This window comes from Microplitis mediator, chromosome 1 (genome assembly GCF_029852145.1).
Source record: "Microplitis mediator isolate UGA2020A chromosome 1, iyMicMedi2.1, whole genome shotgun sequence".
In the NCBI taxonomy this organism is placed as follows: domain Eukaryota; kingdom Metazoa; phylum Arthropoda; class Insecta; order Hymenoptera; family Braconidae; genus Microplitis; species Microplitis mediator.
This window is the reverse complement of record NC_079969.1, coordinates 16,154,328-16,177,016: the sequence shown is the minus strand read 5'-3', so window position 1 is coordinate 16,177,016 and position 22,689 is coordinate 16,154,328. Positions and strand designations below refer to the sequence as shown.

Sequence of the window (22,689 nt, the reverse complement as noted above, 5' to 3'; positions counted from 1 at the left end):
TTAATTAATATTGCAAAGTCGTTGTAAGTCACGTTGCGTGTGAATATATTGTAACGAATATGAAACTGATCTTTAAAATATTTGAATAGCTAGAAAACAAATGCCTTCTTCTCTTGTTTTATAGATGCGCGACAAAAGTCAGTCAGTCTTATATTGACAACTAAACAGCAAACAGTGTATTTCAATAAACTATATCGCTCTCTTGCTTTCTTTTACTGCTGTTAAATTGTGGTGTTGTTATTTCTAATATAAGTGTGTTATCATTGTAGTGTATAAGTGATATTAATTTAAGATACCAATCACTACAATTTGGTGTCAGAAGTGCGCGTAACCTTCGTGTGTTGATAATGATAACTTATTTGGTTTTTCAATTCGAGTAAATACTTGAATCATAATTTCAATAATCTTTAATGAGTCAAATTAATTGATTCATAATGCAGTAATGAGTGATTGTACTCGAGTATAAATAATGTATTGAACTGGACCACGTGAGCGTAAATCATTTGACCGGCGTGTATTAAGACACAATTTAATAATCACTGATCTTACTTGAGTATTAGTAACGAATTAAGTATTGCATTAGCTTTGTATAGTTATATTGAGTTAAAAGAGTAATTAGTATCGAGGATCATTAATTAACAGAGTGGCTGAGTATAATGTGATAAGAACGCGCAGCTCTGAATTCAGTGAGACCCTAAGATATATCGATATACATTAATATGAGAGTTGAGAAAACCGCGTGGTTGTCAACCTCTGGTTGACAAGTATGTTATTTAACTGAGATAAATTATAGATACATGATTAATAAAAGTAATTTATTCTTTAGTAATTAAATTATTTAATTTAATCACAAGTAGTAATTAACTAAGTAAATTGAGTATAGATGATTGAGTATTGCGCTTGGATAAATTTATAAGAAACATAGATCCGTAGCCAACTCGTGTGCACTTATTGAGAGTAGAATGAATTTTCGTCTTCAGGCTTGAAAAATCTTTTTTTCTCCCCTCCGGGCGAAACGTCAACTTTTCTCCCGCTATGCGAAACGAAGTTTTCGCTTTCCACCTCCGTCGAGGAGAAAAATAGTATTTACACCTTGGGCAGTAAATAAGAAAGCCTCAGATCACATGTTTGTTGACCTCGGCTTCGCCTCGGCCAACAATTACATGAGATCTGAGACATTTCTTACTTTACTGCCCGAGGTGTAAAATATACTATTTTTTATCCCACCATTTTTTTCTGATACAGTCTTTCAAAAAATAGTAAGAAATTTATAAAATCGTTTTATTTTCTTAACTTCTTGGATTAGTGTAGACACATGCATAAACTTTTGAGCTAATGGTATTTTTCGACATTTGTTGAAAAAAGAAGAAATATACCCAATACGTGCATTGAGCGTGTTTTCAATTTGTTGGTTTAAATTGATAAAAAAAAAAAAAGCTTGAATAATTTTTTTTTTTTTTTCAGTATCGACACTACAGAAGAAAATTCACTCGCAACAGTGACTTTAGTTGATGTATCAAACTATGATCAAGATCCGTCTGAGCGTGTAAAAATTTCAGACTCATTACTCCCTGAAGAAAACTTCGAACACATTTTGAGTAGTACTCAAGTACCTAGCCAAATTAGTTTGCACAATATTGAAAACAAAAATAAGGTTATAACTCGTAGTCACATGGAACAAGAGAAAAGAATGCGGCGAGAAATCGCCAATAGTAATGAACGAAGACGCATGCAAAGTATTAATGCTGGTTTTCAATCACTCAGAACATTGCTGCCTCATCATGAAGGTGAAAAATTATCTAAAGTAAGTAAAATCTGTATAAATAAAGTTTATTAATACAAATTTTTTCAATTTTAATCTGGATATTGAATAATTTTACCTGACATTTTCATATTTTAGCTCAGTAAAAGAAGCGGAATTTACGCTTTGTCCTTGGGCCACACATAAGGCTCTGTATGACATTTTAGGTCGATTGATTATTAACTTTTTTTGTTACAAACAATTTAATTATTTAAATCGCTCTACCAAGCAAACCAATTGAATTATTTTTAAAACATTTACTCACACATGTTTGTTAATTGATTTGAAATAAATCTTGTTTCTATATTTTTAATTTCCCGCTATGAAACGGATTATTTTCGAAAAATTCGGCACGGTTTTTATTAAAAATTTCAGTTATTTGATTTTTTTTAACTTTTCAATGGCAATTTGGCAAAGTTTAAAAACATACGAAAGAGTTGTGCAATTATAAAAAATTCTGGTAATATTTACCTAAGTTGAGAGGTTTTTGTTTCTTTTCATTCACACCAACTTTCTGGAGGGGACCAAGAAATCTATTGAGACAAATCGCTTTTATCTTCGCGATTTTAACCAGCAGCAACCGAAGTTCGCGGGTTGAACCCTGGCTCAGACTGGCCTCTAACACATTTTTATTTTACCTGGACAACGCAGATGAGTTCTCGCAAGAAAAAAACCCGCATTCCATCAAACAGACATTCAATGGAATTTAAATCACCTTACGCATACTTATCTTATAATACATTCAAATACAATAAATAATACACTACAATAGTACGTAGTAATGTCCCTACAATAACTAGGTTGCTCCTTGGCGGCAACGATTCTAATCTGATCATTTGAGCGCAGGGGCACAGTATATTTTATTTAATCGATTTCTTAATTATGAATGAATCGACTTAATTTTAAGAAAGTATTATAAAATAAGAGTATATTAGAATATAGTAGCAAGTAGTCGCTGATACTAAATTTATAAGGACTAGGTAACACGTCAGTGCAGTAGGGATCCAAGATCGAAGTGTCTGCTCGACACCGCAGGGTTTTTTGTCTAAAATCTGACTCGTTCCCCACTTCCTTTACGATCATGCGTCTATGGGACCTTATGTCAGGTGACCATAGCACATCACACACTGTTCTTTACGTTGGTAACGAGACGGGCGAAAATATATCGCAAAACTGAGGGCTATTCAGACAAGCACATTGTCTCAATATATGCACAATTTTAAACTTGGAAACTAGTTCACCCTGCTTTTTATTCTTATTCTCAACTTGAAAAATTTCTTTCTTGGCTAAAGCTTGTTAAGTTATTAAGTCAACAAAAAATGTCTTAAGCCAAAACAAAAAAGTTTTTGTACTGAGAAATAGTATATTAATGAATTGTGTAGAAAGTGCTTTTGACAACGAGTGTGATTGGTTCATGAGCCGTTGGACGAGTGTTGCCAACACACGACTGTTGAAAGCTCTTCTCACTCAATACGTTATAATATTTTTTGCATTGAATGGTAAGAAAGAATATCTTTTTTGTGACAGACACTTGAAATCTACGACATTTAGCGCCTATAGCCGGCAGCTAAAAATATTAGATAAGATACAGCTGGTAAAAAAGATACCTAATCGTTCTAATAGTGACGTCATCATCGGATCAAAAAATATTTTTTGGTTACATGTGCGATAGCAAACGACCAAAAAATATCGAAGTAACTTAACGAGCCATCTTGTGACAAAATTTATCATCATTTTAATTCGTCCACTTACCGACTTCTCTCTAATTTTCAACAAATACTCAAAACAATCTTACCAAATAAATAAACGCGGATTTATAACCTGCCATTTATAGGCACTAAATGTAGTAAATTTCAAATATCTGTCACAAAAACTAATGTATTTATCTAGTACACTCACGTCTTAAACACAATCGCACTCGATAGATAAACTACTATTGTAACCGGTGGCCAAGTCGCTGGACTAGCTCTTGTCCTGGCTTAAGGTTACTTATAATTAATTTGAATTTTAATTTATTTTGTGAGGTGGGAGGGGGCTCGCATCGTCCCCCTGAAATTTGCACTTATCAATTATAAAAGGAAAAGAGCCTGGTGGTTTATTCAGTAAAGATTTGATTTTACATTATTTTCAAAGAAAACATTTTATTTAATCAATTTTTCCCCAATTCGTTACATATAAGAAGTCCCCAATTTCATTTTATTGAATTAATATAGATCAAATTTAGTATTTTAATATGTTAATATTTTAATTTTCGCGGGAGAAGACCAAGTATAATTTTAATTTAGGGAAAACGAAATCCCACTTACGGTGTACCTTACTATGTGTTCCATCCCTGTAGTTGAAGGTGGAGAATACCCCTTAGCAAACGTGGCAGCAACTACGTAGGCCTAATCTTCGGTGGTAGCCCGATGAAAAAAGATTTTGTCTAATCATATATGATTATATATGTTCATATATATGATCATATATGATTATATATAATCATATATGAAGTTATATATAATCATATATGAAGTTATATATAATCATGCATGATTATATATGGGGTCATATATAATTATATATAATTATGTATGACCCCATACATAATTAGATCTGATCATACCTGGCTGTTATAAGCCCATATATAATCATACATAAGTCTATATATGATCAGATCTATTTATATATAAGTCTATATATAGTTAGATCTGATCATACTTGGCTGTTATGACCCCATATATAATCATGTACAAGTCTATATATGATCAGGTCTGATTATATATGAGTCTATATATAATTAGATATAATCATACCTAGCTGTTATAACTCCATATATGATCATATATAAGCCTATACATGATTAGATCTGATCAGACATGATTGATACAAACCCATATATAATTAGATATAGGCCTATATATAATTAGATCTGATCAGACGTGACTGATATAAACCTATATGTAGTTATATATGTCTATGTATGATTAAATTTGATCAGATTTCATTGATATGAAACCTATAAATATTTAAATATACCCGATGAAAAAAGATTTTGTCTAATTATAGATGATGATGCATAATTGTCTATATATGATCAGATCCAAAAATTGGCCAGGTCTGATCATACATAACTTGATCTGTTTATACATGATCATATATGATTATATATAATCATGCATGAACGAATATAGTCATTTTTAGAATCTCATTTAGAATATCTGTAAATTATTAATTAAGTGTTTTAATTAGGATTTATTGTCTTCATCAATATCACTGTCGGTTAAAATTAAATAAAAAAAAAAAAAAAAAAAAATTATTAACCATCGACAATTATTTTACTACGAGGTCACCCATCCAATTAATGTCCCACGCCGATGCTGCTTAACTTTGGTTATCGATGGTTTGTAGTCTGATCCTCTAGTCTGTTATACACTTATAATTAAGAAACGTTTATGGCATTACTTAACTCAAATAATCAAATTGATACTTTATACTTTTAAATTGCTGCCGAAACCTTTGAACATTTTTTAAGTATTGGGGATTTAAGTTTGATGGATAGTTGACAGAATGAAAATTTAATAACATATGTTATTAAATTATTATTAATTATGTTCAATCAAACTTAAATCCTCAATACTTAAAAAATGTTCAAAGGTTTCGGCAGCAATTTAAAAGTATAAAGTATCAATTTGATTATTTGAGTTAAGTAATGCCATAAACATTTCTTAATTGTAAGTGTATAACAGACTAGAGGATCAGACTACAAACCATCGATAACCAAAGTTAAGCAGCATCGGCGTGGGACATTAATTGGGTGGGTGACCTCGTAGTAAAATAATTGTCGATGGTTAATAATTTTTTTTTTTTTTATTTTTTTATTTAATTTTAACCGACAGTGATATTGATGAAGACAATAAATCCTAATTAAACTACTTAATTAATAATTTACAGATATTCTAAATGAGATTCTAAAAATGACTATATTCGTTCATGCATGATTATATATAATCATATATGATCATGTATAAACAGATCAAGTTATGTATGATCAGACCTGGCCAATTTTTGGATCTGATCATATATAGACAATTATGCATCATCATCTATAATTAGACAAAATCTTTTTTCATCGGGAGAAATACCCCAGGAAATGACCAGCAGACCCAGCAATAACTTATGTGAATTACTACTACTGACAACTACACGACTCACTTATTTAATTTTCAACTCTTAAATTTTTGGCTGCGTATGAAAATTTCACTCATTGTAAATTAATAAAATTATATATAAATCGAAAAACAAAGCAAACGTTCTTTAAATATTATTTTAAATTCGTCACTAACGATACTGGACGACCCAAATCAAGTCAAATATACAATAAATTAAATAATACTCGTCACTGGGAATTGATGACTAGATTTGACTTATCATTAGGACGGTTCAAGTAAATTGTAAAGTATTTTTAGTAAAACCAAAATGTACTGGCTAGGTTTTCTCTGTGGTTTTCTTACTCCACTGCGCCTCCATTGCAAGAGAAGTAGCAGGGCATCACCGTAATGATGCAGTACAGTATAAGCACGAGTTGGACCACAGCCGCACAAATAAATTGGTAGAGTTTAAGTAGAAAGAAAAGTTTGCGCGCCTACTTTCGGGAAAAAATTGAAAGTTTGAGTAAGGATCGGTAAGCAAAAGGGACTTAGTTTGTAAAATAGGCAAAACAAACAATAAGAGAGGCGAGAAAAAGTATGTAATAAGGGAGAGTTTGAATGTAGAGTCTTGTAAAACACAATAGTGATACAAGTAAAATTAAATTAATTAGATAATCATAATTTTTTGTAGAGCGTTCAATTCCCAACATAATAATATTTTTTTGGTACGCTTATCTGCTGACTACTCGTGAAATTCCAAAATTTAAAAAATAATTTACCCATATAATTTAAAGTGTACCTGAAGATCGAAACGTTTTTCGCGGAACGAAAATAAGAAAAAAGACATGAAAAGTAAAAAATCTAATGGATCTAAATTTCGGAAATGTTTCGCACGTCACCCGAAAATGACAGGCCGCCCCCAACTACCCCTAAATTCGCCTGTAGACAGAAATTTCATGAATTATTTTCATTTTCGTTGCGTGAAAAACGTTCCGATCTTCAGGTACATAATTTAAATGAAAAATAGAACATAGCAATCAGATACTTTTGAATATTAATATTAAGAGCTTATATTTCAACAGGACTTATGTCTAGATATACTCTCGAATTTTCAGTGTTTTTAAAAAATTTATACCCATATAACAATTTCCATTATAAGTTGCTGGTCAAGACACTATTCACAAGAATCTTTTAATAGATACTACACGAGCTTATCCAAGATGTCGTACACAAGTCAATCTTGTAGCAATCTTGCGCAAGCCTGGTCTCAAGTCCACTAGTGGACTATGTCTTTATAAGACTATGTATCTGGCTACAGACCGTGGTTCAAACATTTATATTACAAGTCTTGCGCAAGACGTGTTAAAAAACTTTGTGTGATGGTATACTTCAAAAATTGTACAAGAGTCTTGAACATATCTTGCTCAAGATGTATTCATACAGTTAACTTGGGAATATCTTGCACCAGAAGCTATCTGCAGATACTTGAGTATATCTTGCGCCAGATCTGCTCAAGGCGTGTCATATTACACTGTCTATCTCACTCCTGTCGCTCTCATTTTATCCCCTCCTTTTTTACACGTTACCAGAGCTCAGTGGTACTCGATTGAAGTTACAACTTGACGAGAAAACTTGGTCAATAGGGAATATTTTAGGTATGTATATTATTGGATTTTTGCTTGATATAAACAGATGGATCCCCGATTATAGACTATTAACGTTTAAGTTTATACACTAACTTTTCCATAATTTATAGACAGTTTGAAAGTACCCAGTTAGTGAGGGTTGTTAAGCAAACGCTGGTTTTTCATTTCGCAGTTCAATAACGGTCGTAAAATGAAGGTAAATTAAATTTCAGGTTGCTGAACACATTTCTCTTTAGTTTTCCGACAAATATAGGTCAATGTCAAACTTATCAACTTTTTATTACAATATGAGTGTGACATCCTGTACAAATTAACAGAAAGTTAGCCGTAAACTTGCTCGTCATCTTGCGCTGTCGATTTGCCGTTCATTGCTGGTTGTAGATTTCGGTGATTTACAAGTTAATAACAACTTTTGGCTGATATGACTGTACTTTCCGTAAGGACAAATAATTTTTTTTAGGGATGGCGCTAGTATTTATTATTGACAACGAACAAATAAAATTATTATGATAACTAAATTAATTATGACTTATTCAACTACGTTTACGTATTTAAATATATAATTATTAATTATATATGATATTTTGTTTTATTTGTTTATATTTATTTATATTACGTATTTAAAAATATAATTACATCATATGAGTTCGTTAATTGCTGAACACTTAATTTTAAATTTTATTTTATAAAATAAGTTTTTTACATTCATGATAATAAATTTATAATAATAATTATTATTATTATAATTAATTTATTTCCATAAATGAAAAAAACTTAATTTATAAAATAAAATTCAAAATTCAAGTGTTCATTAATTGTAATTAATAATTGTAATTGTATAATAATTGTTGTTATAATAAATTGATTATCATGAATGAAAAAAACTTATTTTATAAAATAAAATTTAAAATTTAAGTGTTCAGCAATTAACGAACTCATATGATGTAATTATATTTTTAAATATGTAATGTAAATAAATATAAACAAATAAAAAAAAATATCATATATAATTAATAATTATATATTTAAATACGTAAACGTAGTTGAATAAGTCATAATTAATTTAGTTATGATAATAATTTTATTTATTCGTTGTCAATAATAAATACTAGCGCCATCCCTAAAAAAAATTATTGAAGTCCTTACGGAAAAAAAATCTCAGATAGTACTCATTGCTATCTTACTTAGAACTCTCTACTATGATACACAGTAACCAGCAATATGTAAAAATAGACGCAGGCGCTATCTGCAGATAGCAGTGGGTAATATGTTTAAAAAGTAACCTTTGCTACCTGACATACGATTGGCTGCTATGTACATAGAACTGGGCAATTGGCAGGGAGTCTAGTATATGGTGGGGACAACTGAATCGATCGCAGCGCTCGATGTGGGCACAATTTCGTTGAATCATGCTCTTGTGGAAAATAAACATGTGAATATTAAGTTTAAAAATAGTTTATAATAATTATTGTGTCATTAATGTTTGCCTCTGCTCATCGTTTAAAGTTAAAACGATATTTTATAATTTACTAATTCAAATCCGGTTTGGATAATGATTTTTATGATTGCCTAAAAACAATTTTTTAAAGAAACATTATAAGTTAATACTTTTTTAGTTACGATTCATAAGCAAATTATCATGAATTACAATAAAATTATTTACTAGAATTTTGTTAAAAAACGCAAATTACTATTCTACTATTTTTTAAACTTTTATTATTGTAGTTGTCATGTATTATTTGTTTGGATTTTATCGGTTAACCTTATTCTATTCTAAAATAATAGTATTTATTATTTATTAAAATTTTTTATCCTTAGTTTCTTTATCGAAATATATTCAATTTAATTTTCTCTATCAAAAATACAAGTGCACTTTTTTATTTATATCATTATAAATTTTTGTATTTTGATTTTATAACAAATTTTCATTTTTTACACTGGTTTTATGTATCTATCATAATTCTCGAGCATGATTTTTGTAACCATCAGATGTCGTTTTCGTCGCGCTCCCTGCCAATATGTAAGAGTGTAATATGTAGGATAGTAGTGAGCAACATCCGACATGGCGCTGAGAACAATGTAGAGAGTAGCCAGTACTACGTAGATAGGACCCACTGCTATTTCAATTTTTTTTTTTCTACAGATGGCACTGACTACTATCTGACATGGTAGCCAGTTCTATTTATTTGTTTCCGTGTACATTTCATATGTTTTAATAAAGTATAGTAGGATTTTTTGAGCATGAAAAATTTGAAATTATGCGCTCCGGCAGGTGAGATTAGTGGGTGGTGGTATGTTTCGATAGAAACTATTAAAATTTTCTGTTCCCTTCATAAAAATAGTAAAATAGATACTGCACCAGTAATCTTATGGTGTAGTTGGAGCCATCAATCGATTCTTCTCTACACTTTCCTATTTTACTCATACTCGTATTTTTTTTAATTTAGCCTCTCACGCTATTTTCCTCTACCACATTATACTGCGTAGCCATAGCAATATTGATCCAGTAACTTAATTCAATGACCACCAAGCGCCAATTCAGTTTTTGTCAGGAATCTAGGGTCAATAGAAAAGTTCAGAAACTTCGACTAGAACATGATTATTCCGACGTAATCAGGATACTGATTTGTTTTACGAATGTTCGAAATGATCAATTTTAATCGGTCATAATTCACAATATAGCCGCTCGTTATTGCGAATCAAACTTTCAAATATCAAAGATTTATTGTTTATAAGTTTCTATAATTGTTTTAGTTAAAAGTAAAAAAATTTTTTCGATTAATTTATTGGCGCGTAAATAATGTACTTTTTAAAAATCTGTCTAGATGAACATTAAGATTTGAAGCATTTAAAATTTAGAATTATTTTCACAACTTCTCGAATGAACTTGTTTTCATTAAAATTATATCAAATTGCATTAACTCTGGTGTTTTTTAAATATGTAAAAGATTTTTAAAAAATTATAATTTATATAAATATTATAAACAATAAAATAGTTTGATAAAATCATTTCACTCACTAAGAAAAATAAATTGCAGTTGCAAATAAATGATACTTGATTCAAGTAAAAATGTTTACGGTGTAGCGGTCATAGAAAACTGTATTGAATCAAATGAATGATCTTACCTGACTAACAACAATAATAAAAAAATCGTTTAATTCAAATGTACAATTTATTGATATATATGTTATATCACATATATTCGAATTCGGCAACTTTACTATGTAATTATTACAGTCTTAGAATGGAAAAATTGCAGATGAAGGCTTACAGAATTTGTAATGTAAAAGTATGTACAGTTCTACATATTTTATTTAAATAAATTTACAGAGAAACTTCTATAAATTTTCTAAAACCGATTTTTTCGTTAAGTAACCTATGTCTTGAGTTATTTTAACCATGAGTTGTCAGCTTCAATAATTTGAAACAATTTCTAAAATGATGTGGCTCAAGATCGGCTTATTGCTTGAAATACGTTAATCATCATATTTTTGAACTAATCTATGGCGAAGTTGAGAGTGAAAAGACTAATACTGAAGAGAAACTAAGCTACAAAAATATAGTTGCAGTTGAATTTCATTAACTCGGACTATAGTCTACGGAGGAGCGGAAATTTCCTGGAAATTCCGACTTATCGAATGCTCCCTCTCCCTTAAAGAATAGACTACACGCATGTGCTTTCCATCACATGAATGATGCGTATATAAATATCCACAGACACATACAAATGTATAGCATTAGATGGGAGACAGCGTAGCTCGTAGTGGGGGTCAAAATTGAGGGAAAACTCCGATTCAATGGAATTAGACTGTATATTTATTATGCTCTTGTTGAAACTTCAACTAAAAATTTTTCTATCCGATTTTAAGGGAAACCTGTACGCATTTTTATAGTTTCAAATTTGTCAACTATTTTTTGGCTTTTTTGCACCATGGTTTATGAATATCAAGTTTATACAGCTTACAAAATAAACTGTATTTAGAAATATTTAATACAGAAGCTTACTAGTAGAAGCACAATCGTCAGTTTGCGTCAGCCTCTTGCGCGTACCCTCGCGGTTTTGGAAATACCGAAATGATACCGGAATTATACGGTATAAATACTGCATAAATATGGTATTATTCAAGTTATTTTGGTCAATACAATAACTGTCATGAAAAAAAAAAAAAAAAAAAAAACCCGCCAACTCGTGGGCTCGATCCCGAGTCCTAATGATTTAAAGCCTGATCTGTTAACCATTATGCCAAATCGCTTATTCGAAAGTTGATACTAATTGTATTTATATCTATACAAACAAACTTAAGAAAATTGAAAACCTCAATTTTCCCGGATTCTTATTTTCACTTACATTCTTTTGTTTCAATAAAAAATGTGTGAACTAATAGAATAAAATATAAAATTTTACACTTTGCACATTTTCGATGATTTCAACCGCAGAAGCAAATATCAAATAAAACCAAATTTTTTACAATTTTTCATTATATCAGGATAAATCTGGCAAAATCGCAGGATATCGAGGGTATAATTACCAAAAAAATACGATTTTATTATTATAAAATTATCGCATTATTGCGGTATTTATATAGCATTTTTTCGGTAAAAGTTCGGCATTTTTATAGTTTTTTTACGGCATTTTTTTGGTAAAAGTTCGGCATTTGTACAGTAATTTTACTATAATAATCTGATAACTCTACAGTATAAGTACAGCAAAAAAACTGGCCAATATAACCATATTATTACCAAATTATTACGGTAAATTTACGGCATGTGTATAAATGCCGAAAATTTACGGCATTTTTACGGCATTCGCAAAACCGCGAGGGTAGTGTGTGCTAGGTTCGAATCCTCCGTAGGGCATTTGCGATTACCCGATTTTTAGCGCACGGAAAAAAAAAGAGATACTAGAATTGTACCAACTGATACAAATTTTGTATCAGTACTGGCTCCAAATAATATGATATTAAATAAGTATCACTTTTTGGTAGAAACTCCTTCTCTAATGTGTTTTAAAAGATGTTTAACATACTATATATTATATAGGTTAGTACTCATCAATAGGACCAATAGAATATACACACTTATAAGTCTATAACCTACAAATTTTATTTGATTTTGTTGTTACATTATAGAAAAATTAAAACGCCCTTTACTTGGTTGTTCATCAAATAAAAAAAAAACTATTTTTCTAATATTTATTTTTAAGAGGATTTGCCATCTATTCTCTTTCTCACACACATGTGAACAAACGAACCGGTCCTTGTTGCTCTTACATTAGCAAATGGAAATTTCAAATGAGCCGCTCTCAGATATAAACTGAAATTTCCGAACCAGAAGCATTTCATTCTGTACACAATAACTTTACGCATCGAGTGAAATATTTTATTTGATGATTTGGGTCTTTATCTATGAAAACGGTTCATTTAAAAATCACCTATTTCACTCTCTTAAATAAAATAAAAAATGAAAGTAATCAATCTGAAAATAAAAAATTTTGTACGTACTAGTTGTACAACAACCATCACTGCTTACATTCTACGGTTGCTTTGGGCATGCGCGAAAACTGACAGAAAATTTCTATCACTGTGGTTTAAGATTTTTATCATACTATTTTGAGATCAACGATGATATTATTTTATCATCATGATTTCTTTCCGCTCAAGGAAATGCGCGTGTATAGTCGTCCTGATGAGAGCTTAGGATTTTTTTCCCACCAGTTCTTTCCCCTACCACCATGATATTAGAATGAGCGCATGCGCCATTTAAATATGCGCATGTGCAAAGCCACCAAAACCAACATTTAAAGGATGGAGGAAGAAACTGTGGTGGGGAAAAAAAATCCCAAGCTTTCGTCGGGATGACTATAAGTATAATTCAACAGATATTAAAACGTTGATGCTCTATGAAAATAATCATTCTTATACTTCATGCTGATTGAACAGAAAAAAACAATTACGATCGGGACATGTAATGAAATAACTAAAAAATGAGCAGTTACAATCGCCGAGGATTAATATCATTTATACTACCATCTGATTTATGCCAAGCTGCTAAATATGCATCAAATGATTGATATCTGATGAAATCAAAGAGGTTATATTTAGTCTGATTTGCAATTATCAACCGATCACTTGCACCATATTGCTAAACAGCAATTACAACTTTACGTTACAGATATAATAGTTTGCAGATGTCAAACACTTATTGAATAAAGTACATTGTGTTGCATATAGCCTGTCATTAGCCGCGAAGCGCAATGATTTCAGAGAAACTTTAAGTTCCAACAACTTTAAATTCCGTATCACAAAACACCTCAATTCGAAATTATAGTTGATAAACATTGACATTTTTTAGGCAAAATTGCTTATAAAACCGTAATTATGCACGGAAAAAAAGAACTGTTGCTGCAACAGGACATGACCCTGTAGCAGCTACAGGACTTAGTTCTGTTGCAGCTACAGGACTGGCCCTGTAGCTGCAACAGGAAAGTCCTGTAGTATTCACAAGATCAGTCCTGTTGCAGCCACAGGAATAGTCCTGTTACAGCTAAGTCACTGCAACAGGAAATTCCTGTTGCTGCAACAGGAATAACCTGTTGCTGCAACAGGAATAACCTGTGGTTGCAACAGGACTGATCTTGTAGCTGTAACAGGAACATCCTGTTGCAGCCACAGGAACGTCCGTGTTGCAGCAACATTTATTTTTTTTCCGTGTGGTCACTACTTTTTTGTTAGTTTAACTATAGATGTAGTCAAGCGAACTGCTATTTTTTAGTTACTGGCATACATTATGGTAGTTCTTCTTATAATATATACTGACGTAGACTCACCCGCCATGACTATTGTGAATCTTACCCCCATGTAGCGGTTTTTTTCAAGACTTGCACAAGCCTGTTCTCAAATTCGATATACGGAGAATAAAATGTAGTCAATTTACTAAAAAATCTGAGAATAATTAGTAAATTTAGATAGTAATCTTGAAACGCTTATGATTTATATGAAAAATTCATAAACATATAAGTATTAGGGTGTGTCATTTGAAGGCTATATTTTTTTTTTTACTGCCATACCCGAAAATCTGGTAGTTCATAGAAAATAAAAAATTATGCCGCTGGGTGAAAGGGTTTAAGTCCACTAGCGGCTTAGCTCATCAAATAATTCGATTTCCCATTTAAATAACACGGGAAATTTTTTTTTTTAACTTTGAGTATTTTTAACTCGTGAACACATTAATAGATCGAATTGACTAATTCACACTTTTGTAGGAAATTGAACGCTCTACAAAAAAGGTTTCTTATCATTTTTCGATCAATCCATCTGTTCTAAAGTTATTGGAGCTGAAAGTCAAGTTATAGTAAATTTCGAGATCTTTTTACTTTTTCGGCAAAACTATCAGACTTATCATAAAATGTTGTAGGGTCTTTTTTATTGAAAGTTTTATTCTCTACAAATTATTATCAGTAAAGTTTTTTCAAATTCCACATTGATTTCTAGTTATTTTCATTTCAATGTCGAGCTCTTGAAATCGATCAGAACACTACTTTTTTAAGAGCTTAAAATTAAAATGAAAATAACTAGAAAACAATGCGAAATTTGAAAAAACTTTACTGATAATAATTTGTAGGAAATAAAATTGTCTACAAAAAAAACACTATGATATTTTGTGATAAGTCTGATAGTTTTGCCGGAAAAGTGGAAAGATATCGAAATTTACTATAACTTGACTTCGAGCTCCAATAACTTCAGAACAGATGGATTGATCGAAAAATGAAAAGAGACCTTTTTTGTAGAGCGTTCAATTTCCTACAAAAATATGTATTAGTTAATTCAATCTATTAATTTGTTCACGAGTTAAAAATACTCAAAGTTAAAAAAAAAAATTTCCCGTGTTATTTAAATGGGAAATCGAATTTTTTGATGAGCTAAGCCGCTATTGGACTTAAACCCTTTAACCCAGCGGCATAATTTTTTATTTTCTATATACTACCAGATTTTCTGGTATAACAGTAAAAAAAAAAATATAGCCTTGAAATGACACACCCTAATAAGTATATTTTAAAAGTCGTATAATTATTTCTCGAACACTGATGTTGGAGAACCTACTATACTGTTTGGTACATTCTATATGTCAGTTATGAATTTTTAATAGCATAATTAGTAGTAACTGCAAATCATTCGGTAATTTCTCATATACTGATTTTAGAGTACTTATTATATCGTATAGTAAAATTTATAAGTCAAATATGAAGTATTGAAAATCCGATTATTAACCCTTTCCCGAAAGTGTGAATCGAAAGGAATCGGTGTGAGCTCTACGGGGGTAGCGCCAATCAAAGTTCGTTGTTAAGGCTGTGTGAGTAACGGTTTAATCGTATGAGTAACAGTTTAATCGTAGTAGTGCATGCATGCGCCGCCTTTTACTATTTTTTCTGCCCCTTCTCTTCTCTCGCTTTAAGATAAAGACGTACGATTCAAATTGAGAGTAGGGACTCAAGGTCAACCGGGAAAGGGTTAATAGTTACATTAAACCTTGCGCATGACTTGTTCAAGATCTGCTCAAGTTAAAACTGGTGGGGGAAAGAATAGTATTGAGAGTATCGCGCGTCTTGAGCAGATCTCAAGCAAGCCAAGCGCAAGTATCTGCTGCAAGTTTCTTGGGCAAGAAATGCATCAGAAATTTTTGGCTATGTCATGTTAGAAATATCTTCAATATTTTTGCTTACAATACCATGAGCAAATCATGCACAATTTTTAAGAGTTCCTTGCCACACAATCTTGCGCAAGGTACATACGTAGAAGGAGACACTAGCAACGATGGGCCTTGCAGAAGGCTCTTATACAGGAGCACTTGCTTAAGTACGTGTTACTTGGGCCGTTTCCGTAATGTTCAAGTCACCTATACATACAATTTTTAAACAAATAAAACAAATCCTTGCTACCATACAGCATAGTGGTATCTGCGAAAAATTTCTTTCCATGTACTCACACTTGGATTGTCATATCTTTCCCTTCAAGAACAACAAATATGTAAAATCAGATCCAATCGTTTTTTCTTAGACATACATTTTAGATTAACATCAAGAGTTTAATGAAAAAAAGACTGTATTAAATAAACAAAAAATTTTAATTTCAGGCAGCCATTCTTCAACAAACTGCTGAGTATATATATCAATTAGAGCAAGAAAAAACTCAGCTTCTTTCTCAAAATTGTCAGCTCAAAAGACTTGTAAATCAACATGAAGGAGGTGACGTACCAGTAAAAAAACGTAAAATTGAAACTCAAGGTAAATCGCCCTCTTTGAATTTTCTATAAATCCGCCTATTTAAATTTTATATTAACGATATAAAAATATATATTTCAGGGGTGGTAGTAAATTTGCCTATACATGTAAGTGAAAGTGGAGACGAAGGATTGGGCAGTATGTCTCCAGAACCATTATCAGTAATTACTGTTTCTACGGATGGCCACTCAATAGTTAGTAACAATAACAATGCTGGTATAGGCAGTGAAGTTGTAGATTTAAAGCGACAATTAGAACGAGAACGCCATCAACGTTTGAATTTAGAGAAGCAATTACGAGCAATACAAACTCAACTTTATCCCGAAAGATTTCGAGACAATCAGCTCATAGCTTATCAGCCACATGAAGTAAAATTCAACAAATATAATTTCTTTTTTTTTTCGATTATTGAACTTAAACGAATAAAGATGTAAACTTTTTAGGTCATAGAGCACACAGACAACGTTATGGCCCAAGAAACAGAAGATGCAGTAGCAACACTGCAAGTTGTTTCAGTGATGTCTATTCCAGCAGTTGGATCAACTCAAACAGTCGAAACATCAAATCCTGAACCAAGTACCCCACCTTTATCGCCACAGCCAGTCGAAGTAATTGCAGAAGAAATAATGAAAGAAGAAGAGATTTGTCCTGAATCTCCAAAATTAATTGCATTTGCTACCAACAATCAAATATTTCAAGCAACCGTTGAAGAGCAAAGTACTCCAGAATCTTTTTCTCCACCAAACGTTACTTACAAAAATGAGTTTCATAATAATTCGACGCAATTTATCACAGCGAGTCCTACAAGGCCTTTTTCACCACCTGTAGAGCTTCAGCGGCTGCCTAGTGTCTTAGAAGCAGCGATGAAGGCTGAACCCAAAGTTGAAGTAGAAAGGTAAATCTAAAAGTATTTTGCGAAAAGTTATCTAATAATAAATATCAATTGTTAGCCGCAATTTTTATTAAAAGATTATTTAAAAAGAAAAAAAAATTTCCTAGTCTTTTGAAATTTTATGAGTTCTACTGTACTTTTTTAGTATCGAATAAATGAATGATAATGATTTTTTCGATATTTTAAATTTAAAAAAAATAATTTTTTTGTTAGAAAACCTGAGAAATGCGGTGATGTGCCGCTAATGCGGGTAAACTCGGGTGTTGAATTTGTTCGGATTTTCTGCGCAGTGTTGCCAGTTACCACATTTTTATTTAATACAAAATTTTTATTTTATTAAAAAATTTAGTCGTATCAGCTTGTGTGAATTTAATTTTTTTAAATCATAGTTATGATACTTGGCAACACCGCAATATTAAATACATGATGGCGGAACGCCGCGGCGCGACGAACGAAGGGTAGTGAGACTGCGCGACGGACGGAGAGTTAAGGGAAGCAAGTATTTCTTCATTTTAGTTGATACGTTCTCAAATTTATCACAATTAAAAACTTCAAAAGAAAAATTTTTTGATTAAAAAGAAAAAACGAATGGAAGGACATAATTAAAAATAAGAAAAAAAATTATTGAATCAAGAAAAAAATTTGTTTTTATAACAATATATTAATTTTTTCAATAGCTACTCCTATAAACTATTAAATATTTAAATTCTATCATTTAGTTGTATAAATTAATAATTAAGATGACAAACATGATTGATAACTAAGAGTTTATTAAAAACATAATTTCTAAAAAGCCACCGTGGCTTAGCGTCATAAGTCTTGCGTGATCGGTCTAGGTTCGAATGTTAGGTACACGGAAAGAACAAGATGATACTGACTACCATCTCAGATTATACTCAGTTACATCTGAGGTAAAAAAAAATTTAAGATAGTACCCAGTATAATCTAGATTATACTGAGTTGCATCTAGATTATACTCAGTTTCAGTCCAGATGTTACTCAGTAACATCTCAGATTATACAGCGCTAGATTATACTGGTTTTCATCCTAGATCGTAACCACATACATTTGGATTTCACTCCGTACCAGCTCAAATTATACTCAGCACTATCTGAGATTTAACCCAGTTACAACTCAGACATTTTTTTGTAGCGCATGCGCGTTTAGTATACTAGATACGCTTACGCTAGAAAAAAAATGGCTGAGTTGTAACGAAGTTAAATCTCAGATAGTACTGAGTATAATCTGAGCTGGTACGGAGTGTAATCCAGATGTATGTGGTTACGATCTAGGATGAAAACCAGTATAATCTAGCGCTGTATAATCTGAGATGTTACTGAGTAACATCTGGACTGAAACTGAGTATAATCTAGATGCAACTCAGTATAATCTAGATTATACTGGGTACTATCTTAAATTTTTTTTTACCTCAGATGTAACTGAGTATAATCTGAGATGGTAGTCAGTATCATCTTGTTCTTTCCATGTACGGTAAATTTGTTTGTTTATTACAAAAATGTTTGTAAAGGTACAAAATTGATCTGAAAAACATTAGACAAAAAAATGCATGTCTAATAATATTTTTTTGAAAAACTCTAATTTTTAACTTCCCTTTCAACAAATGAATACGCTGAGTCAACCATAGTAACTGAGATCCTTTCAATAAAATATCTAAACAATATCAACAAATATGTAAGGTTATCAATTAACACTGCGATGTGCACGCTAACAAGTTTCACGAAGAAATAATAAGAATGGCCACGTGGTTATACTATAGACTGTTTCTCACGTAGTATAGTCGTCCCAACGATAGCTTGGGATTTTTTTACCACCAGTTTCTTCCCCCACCACCATAATATTAGAATGAGCGCATGCGCCATTAAATTTGCGCATGTACCAAAGCCACAAAAACCAACATTTAGAAGGTGGAGGAAGAAACTGTGGTGGGAAAAAAATCTCCAGCTTTCGTCGAGACGACTATATTAATGCGCCCTCATGTAGGTGAACGATGAATTAAAAACCTAAAAAGAACGTTAATGCTGATAAAATAAATTGAATTTTTCTTTATTAACTTTGTGTTTTAACATGATTTCACCAATTCTAAAAAGGCTTAATTTTTTGAAAAATAGATAATGAAAATTTTTCTTACTCGTAATTTTTGAAAAGATAAAGAGGTCAAACGTTAATTGTATTATAAGACTCAAAAAGATACGCGAGTGCAAGTACACCGTGGTAGCGATGGATAGAGCCGAGCTGTGAGAACCACTTGAGCTCGGGCAGCTAGTGTGAGTCGAACAAAAAAGTCGCGCGAAAAAAAGATTAAAAATAATAGTTATTTGGAAAATATGATATTTGCAAGTTTAAAACATTAAAATTTGATTTTTTCTGAATATTCTCTGATTTTTTATAAGGTATCTAATATAATTCAAAATCATGAAAATCATTTTTATAAAATTAAAAAAAAAATTGAATAAAAAAATTTCGATGTACTTGGTGTGCGCGACTAAATTAAAAGAATCTATTTTTCTTGTACAAGTTTTGAACGTGTATTTGGCGCGATTTTATGCAGAGAATCTGTTTTCGGTATGATTTTTTTAACTTCCCGCTATGAAAATTGAAAATTTTCCAAAATTCAGGAAGTTATTGTTTTCACCTCGATTTTCGAAAATCGAGTTTTAATCAGATGTTAACGTTTTGAGGCCCTAGGAAGCTATTCTGACCATTCTCAGAATAATTTCCGAGTGTCTGTATGAATATGTGTATGCGTGTGTGTGAATGCTCGATAACTTTTTAACTATTAAACTGATTGAGATGGTTCGTGCGGCAATCGAAAGAGTTTGTCGGCCGTCAACTTTCCTGAAAATTTCAGATCGATCGATTAAATACACTCTAAGACATAGAAGAAATCCGAAGAAAAAATTAATCCTTTTTTTAGTTTTTTCTAAATTTTTTAGAAATGGCTTGATCGATCGATTCCAAAATCTAGTCGGCTCTAGAACTTAACACAACGCGTCGAGTTCCGCCTCAACCATCTCATTCGGTTAATGCGTTCCAGAGATATCGTTAAAGACAGAAATGGTGAAAAACGATTTTTTCCAAGTATCTTTGAAACGACTGAACCGATCGATTTCAAATTTCAATCAGCTCTAGAACTCAACAAAACGCGACGGTTGAGACATTAAACATAAAGATTGATTTATTAGCTTAAAAGATATCGGCGTCGAAAAGTTTATAAAGCAACATTTTATGTAATTTGTCCCAAGTAAATCATAATATAATGTACAAACATGTATTTAAAATCAGACCAACTCTTCGTCTTTGTGGTATCTTTCAACCACCATGTAATATAATGTAACTCGTTCTTTAGTTCAAATCATATTATCAACAAAAAAATTGCAAGCATACGGTTTTTAATATTTTTTTCGGATATTTTATATATTATCGCTCTGATCTGAGTCAAAACTCATTGAAATCTTTATTTTGATCACTGACATTAATTTCTGCCTCAATACATTTATTTATAGAGCTTGAAAAGCTCATAAAAATACAATTGCATGTAAAAGAATTTTCGAGCATAATGAGCTCAACAATGTATTCACACTAATGTTTTCGAACTCTTTGACCTCAAAAACAGCTGAAGTTTTGGGGCTGGCCCTCAGAGCCAACCATCGCCCAGATTTTTTCTCAGTATTAAGCAAGTAAATTAAATACTTGAATAAAGTAATTATTTTACTTGATTAAAGAAATTATTGCGTGGCACTATTTAAGTAACTAAAATACTTAAACTAAGCATTTTTTCTCGAAAATATGAAATTTTTCTCAGTATATAATAAATATTATTTTTTCTAGACTTCCATCACCAGCGAGTTCTTTGGAAGATGGTACATCGCAAGCAAGACTATATCTCGCTAATACGTCTCGACAAAACTTAGAAACGATTGTTGAGGCGATACGGCATCTTGAAGGAGATCATCTATTTAGCGATGAGCCAGCCCAAGATATTCCACTAGCATTAACGAATAAGACTACCACGGGTGCTTCAACGAATACGTCAACTAAACAACGACTACTTCACGCTGAAGTCAATAATTTTCTGCAGTTTCACTCACAGCAGCAACCAACTCAGCAACGACCTGGTGTTATTGTTGTTAAACAGTCGTGATCATCTATTTTTTATTCCGTTATTGATAATTTAATACAATATGAACAAGCATAAATTTTTCAATCACTGTTACAACTCGTATTCATCAATACCTTTTAGTAGATATTTTGTCCTCACAAAAAAAAAAATATTTCATAAAAAATCTAAGGAATATTTATTTAACTTCTGCGAATTATTACTATTATTATTATTATTATTATGATTATTATTATTATTATTATTATTATTATTATTATTATTATTATTATTATTATTATTATTATTATTATTATTATTATTATTAATTACTTAGATAATAGAGATAATGTGTAGAGTACTAACAAGCCTGTTACAAAAACAAAGCTTTTTTCTTATAATTCATTTTATATTTTTTATATGTCTGTATATATCGTTATTTCATTTGAATAAAATGCGTCACTCCCGTGAAAAATGAAAAATTATTTTTCATGATTATCTTTATAAAAGTTTCATTGGATAAAAGTAATAAATATTATATTGTTGAACGATATACATATATTTCAGTGAATGTTAGAATGCACAATTACTCATGTAATAATTTTTTTTTTTAAATCACATAGTCTTAAAATCTATATATATTAGACTGGGCCAAAAAAATTGACTATTTTTTTTTTTCATAGCTATATCGAAAATATTATTCAGAATGACAAAAAAAAATTTCATAAAAGTTTGAGCCCTTAATATTAATTTTAAGAGGTCTATCATCGCTATTTTTAATTTTAATTCATAATTTGATGTTTTACGTCAAAACTGCTAAAACAT

The 22,689-nt window shown here is 31.2% G+C and overlaps 1 protein-coding gene across 1 annotated transcript in view; it reads left to right on the top strand.

The window, feature by feature from the left end:
• LOC130677582 (uncharacterized) overlaps positions 1–22,391 on the top strand; it is a 30,667-nt gene extending 8,276 nt beyond the window's left edge. The window contains exons 2-6 of the mRNA XM_057484404.1: positions 1,465–1,804; positions 16,708–16,858; positions 16,937–17,223; positions 17,299–17,750; positions 21,597–22,391. Coding sequence (XP_057340387.1) covers positions 1,465–1,804; positions 16,708–16,858; positions 16,937–17,223; positions 17,299–17,750; positions 21,597–21,909 — 1,543 coding nt within the window. The 3' untranslated portion in view covers positions 21,910–22,391. The remainder of the gene's footprint in view (positions 1–1,464; positions 1,805–16,707; positions 16,859–16,936; positions 17,224–17,298; positions 17,751–21,596) is intronic.
• The last annotated feature ends 298 nt before the right edge of the window (positions 22,392–22,689 follow it).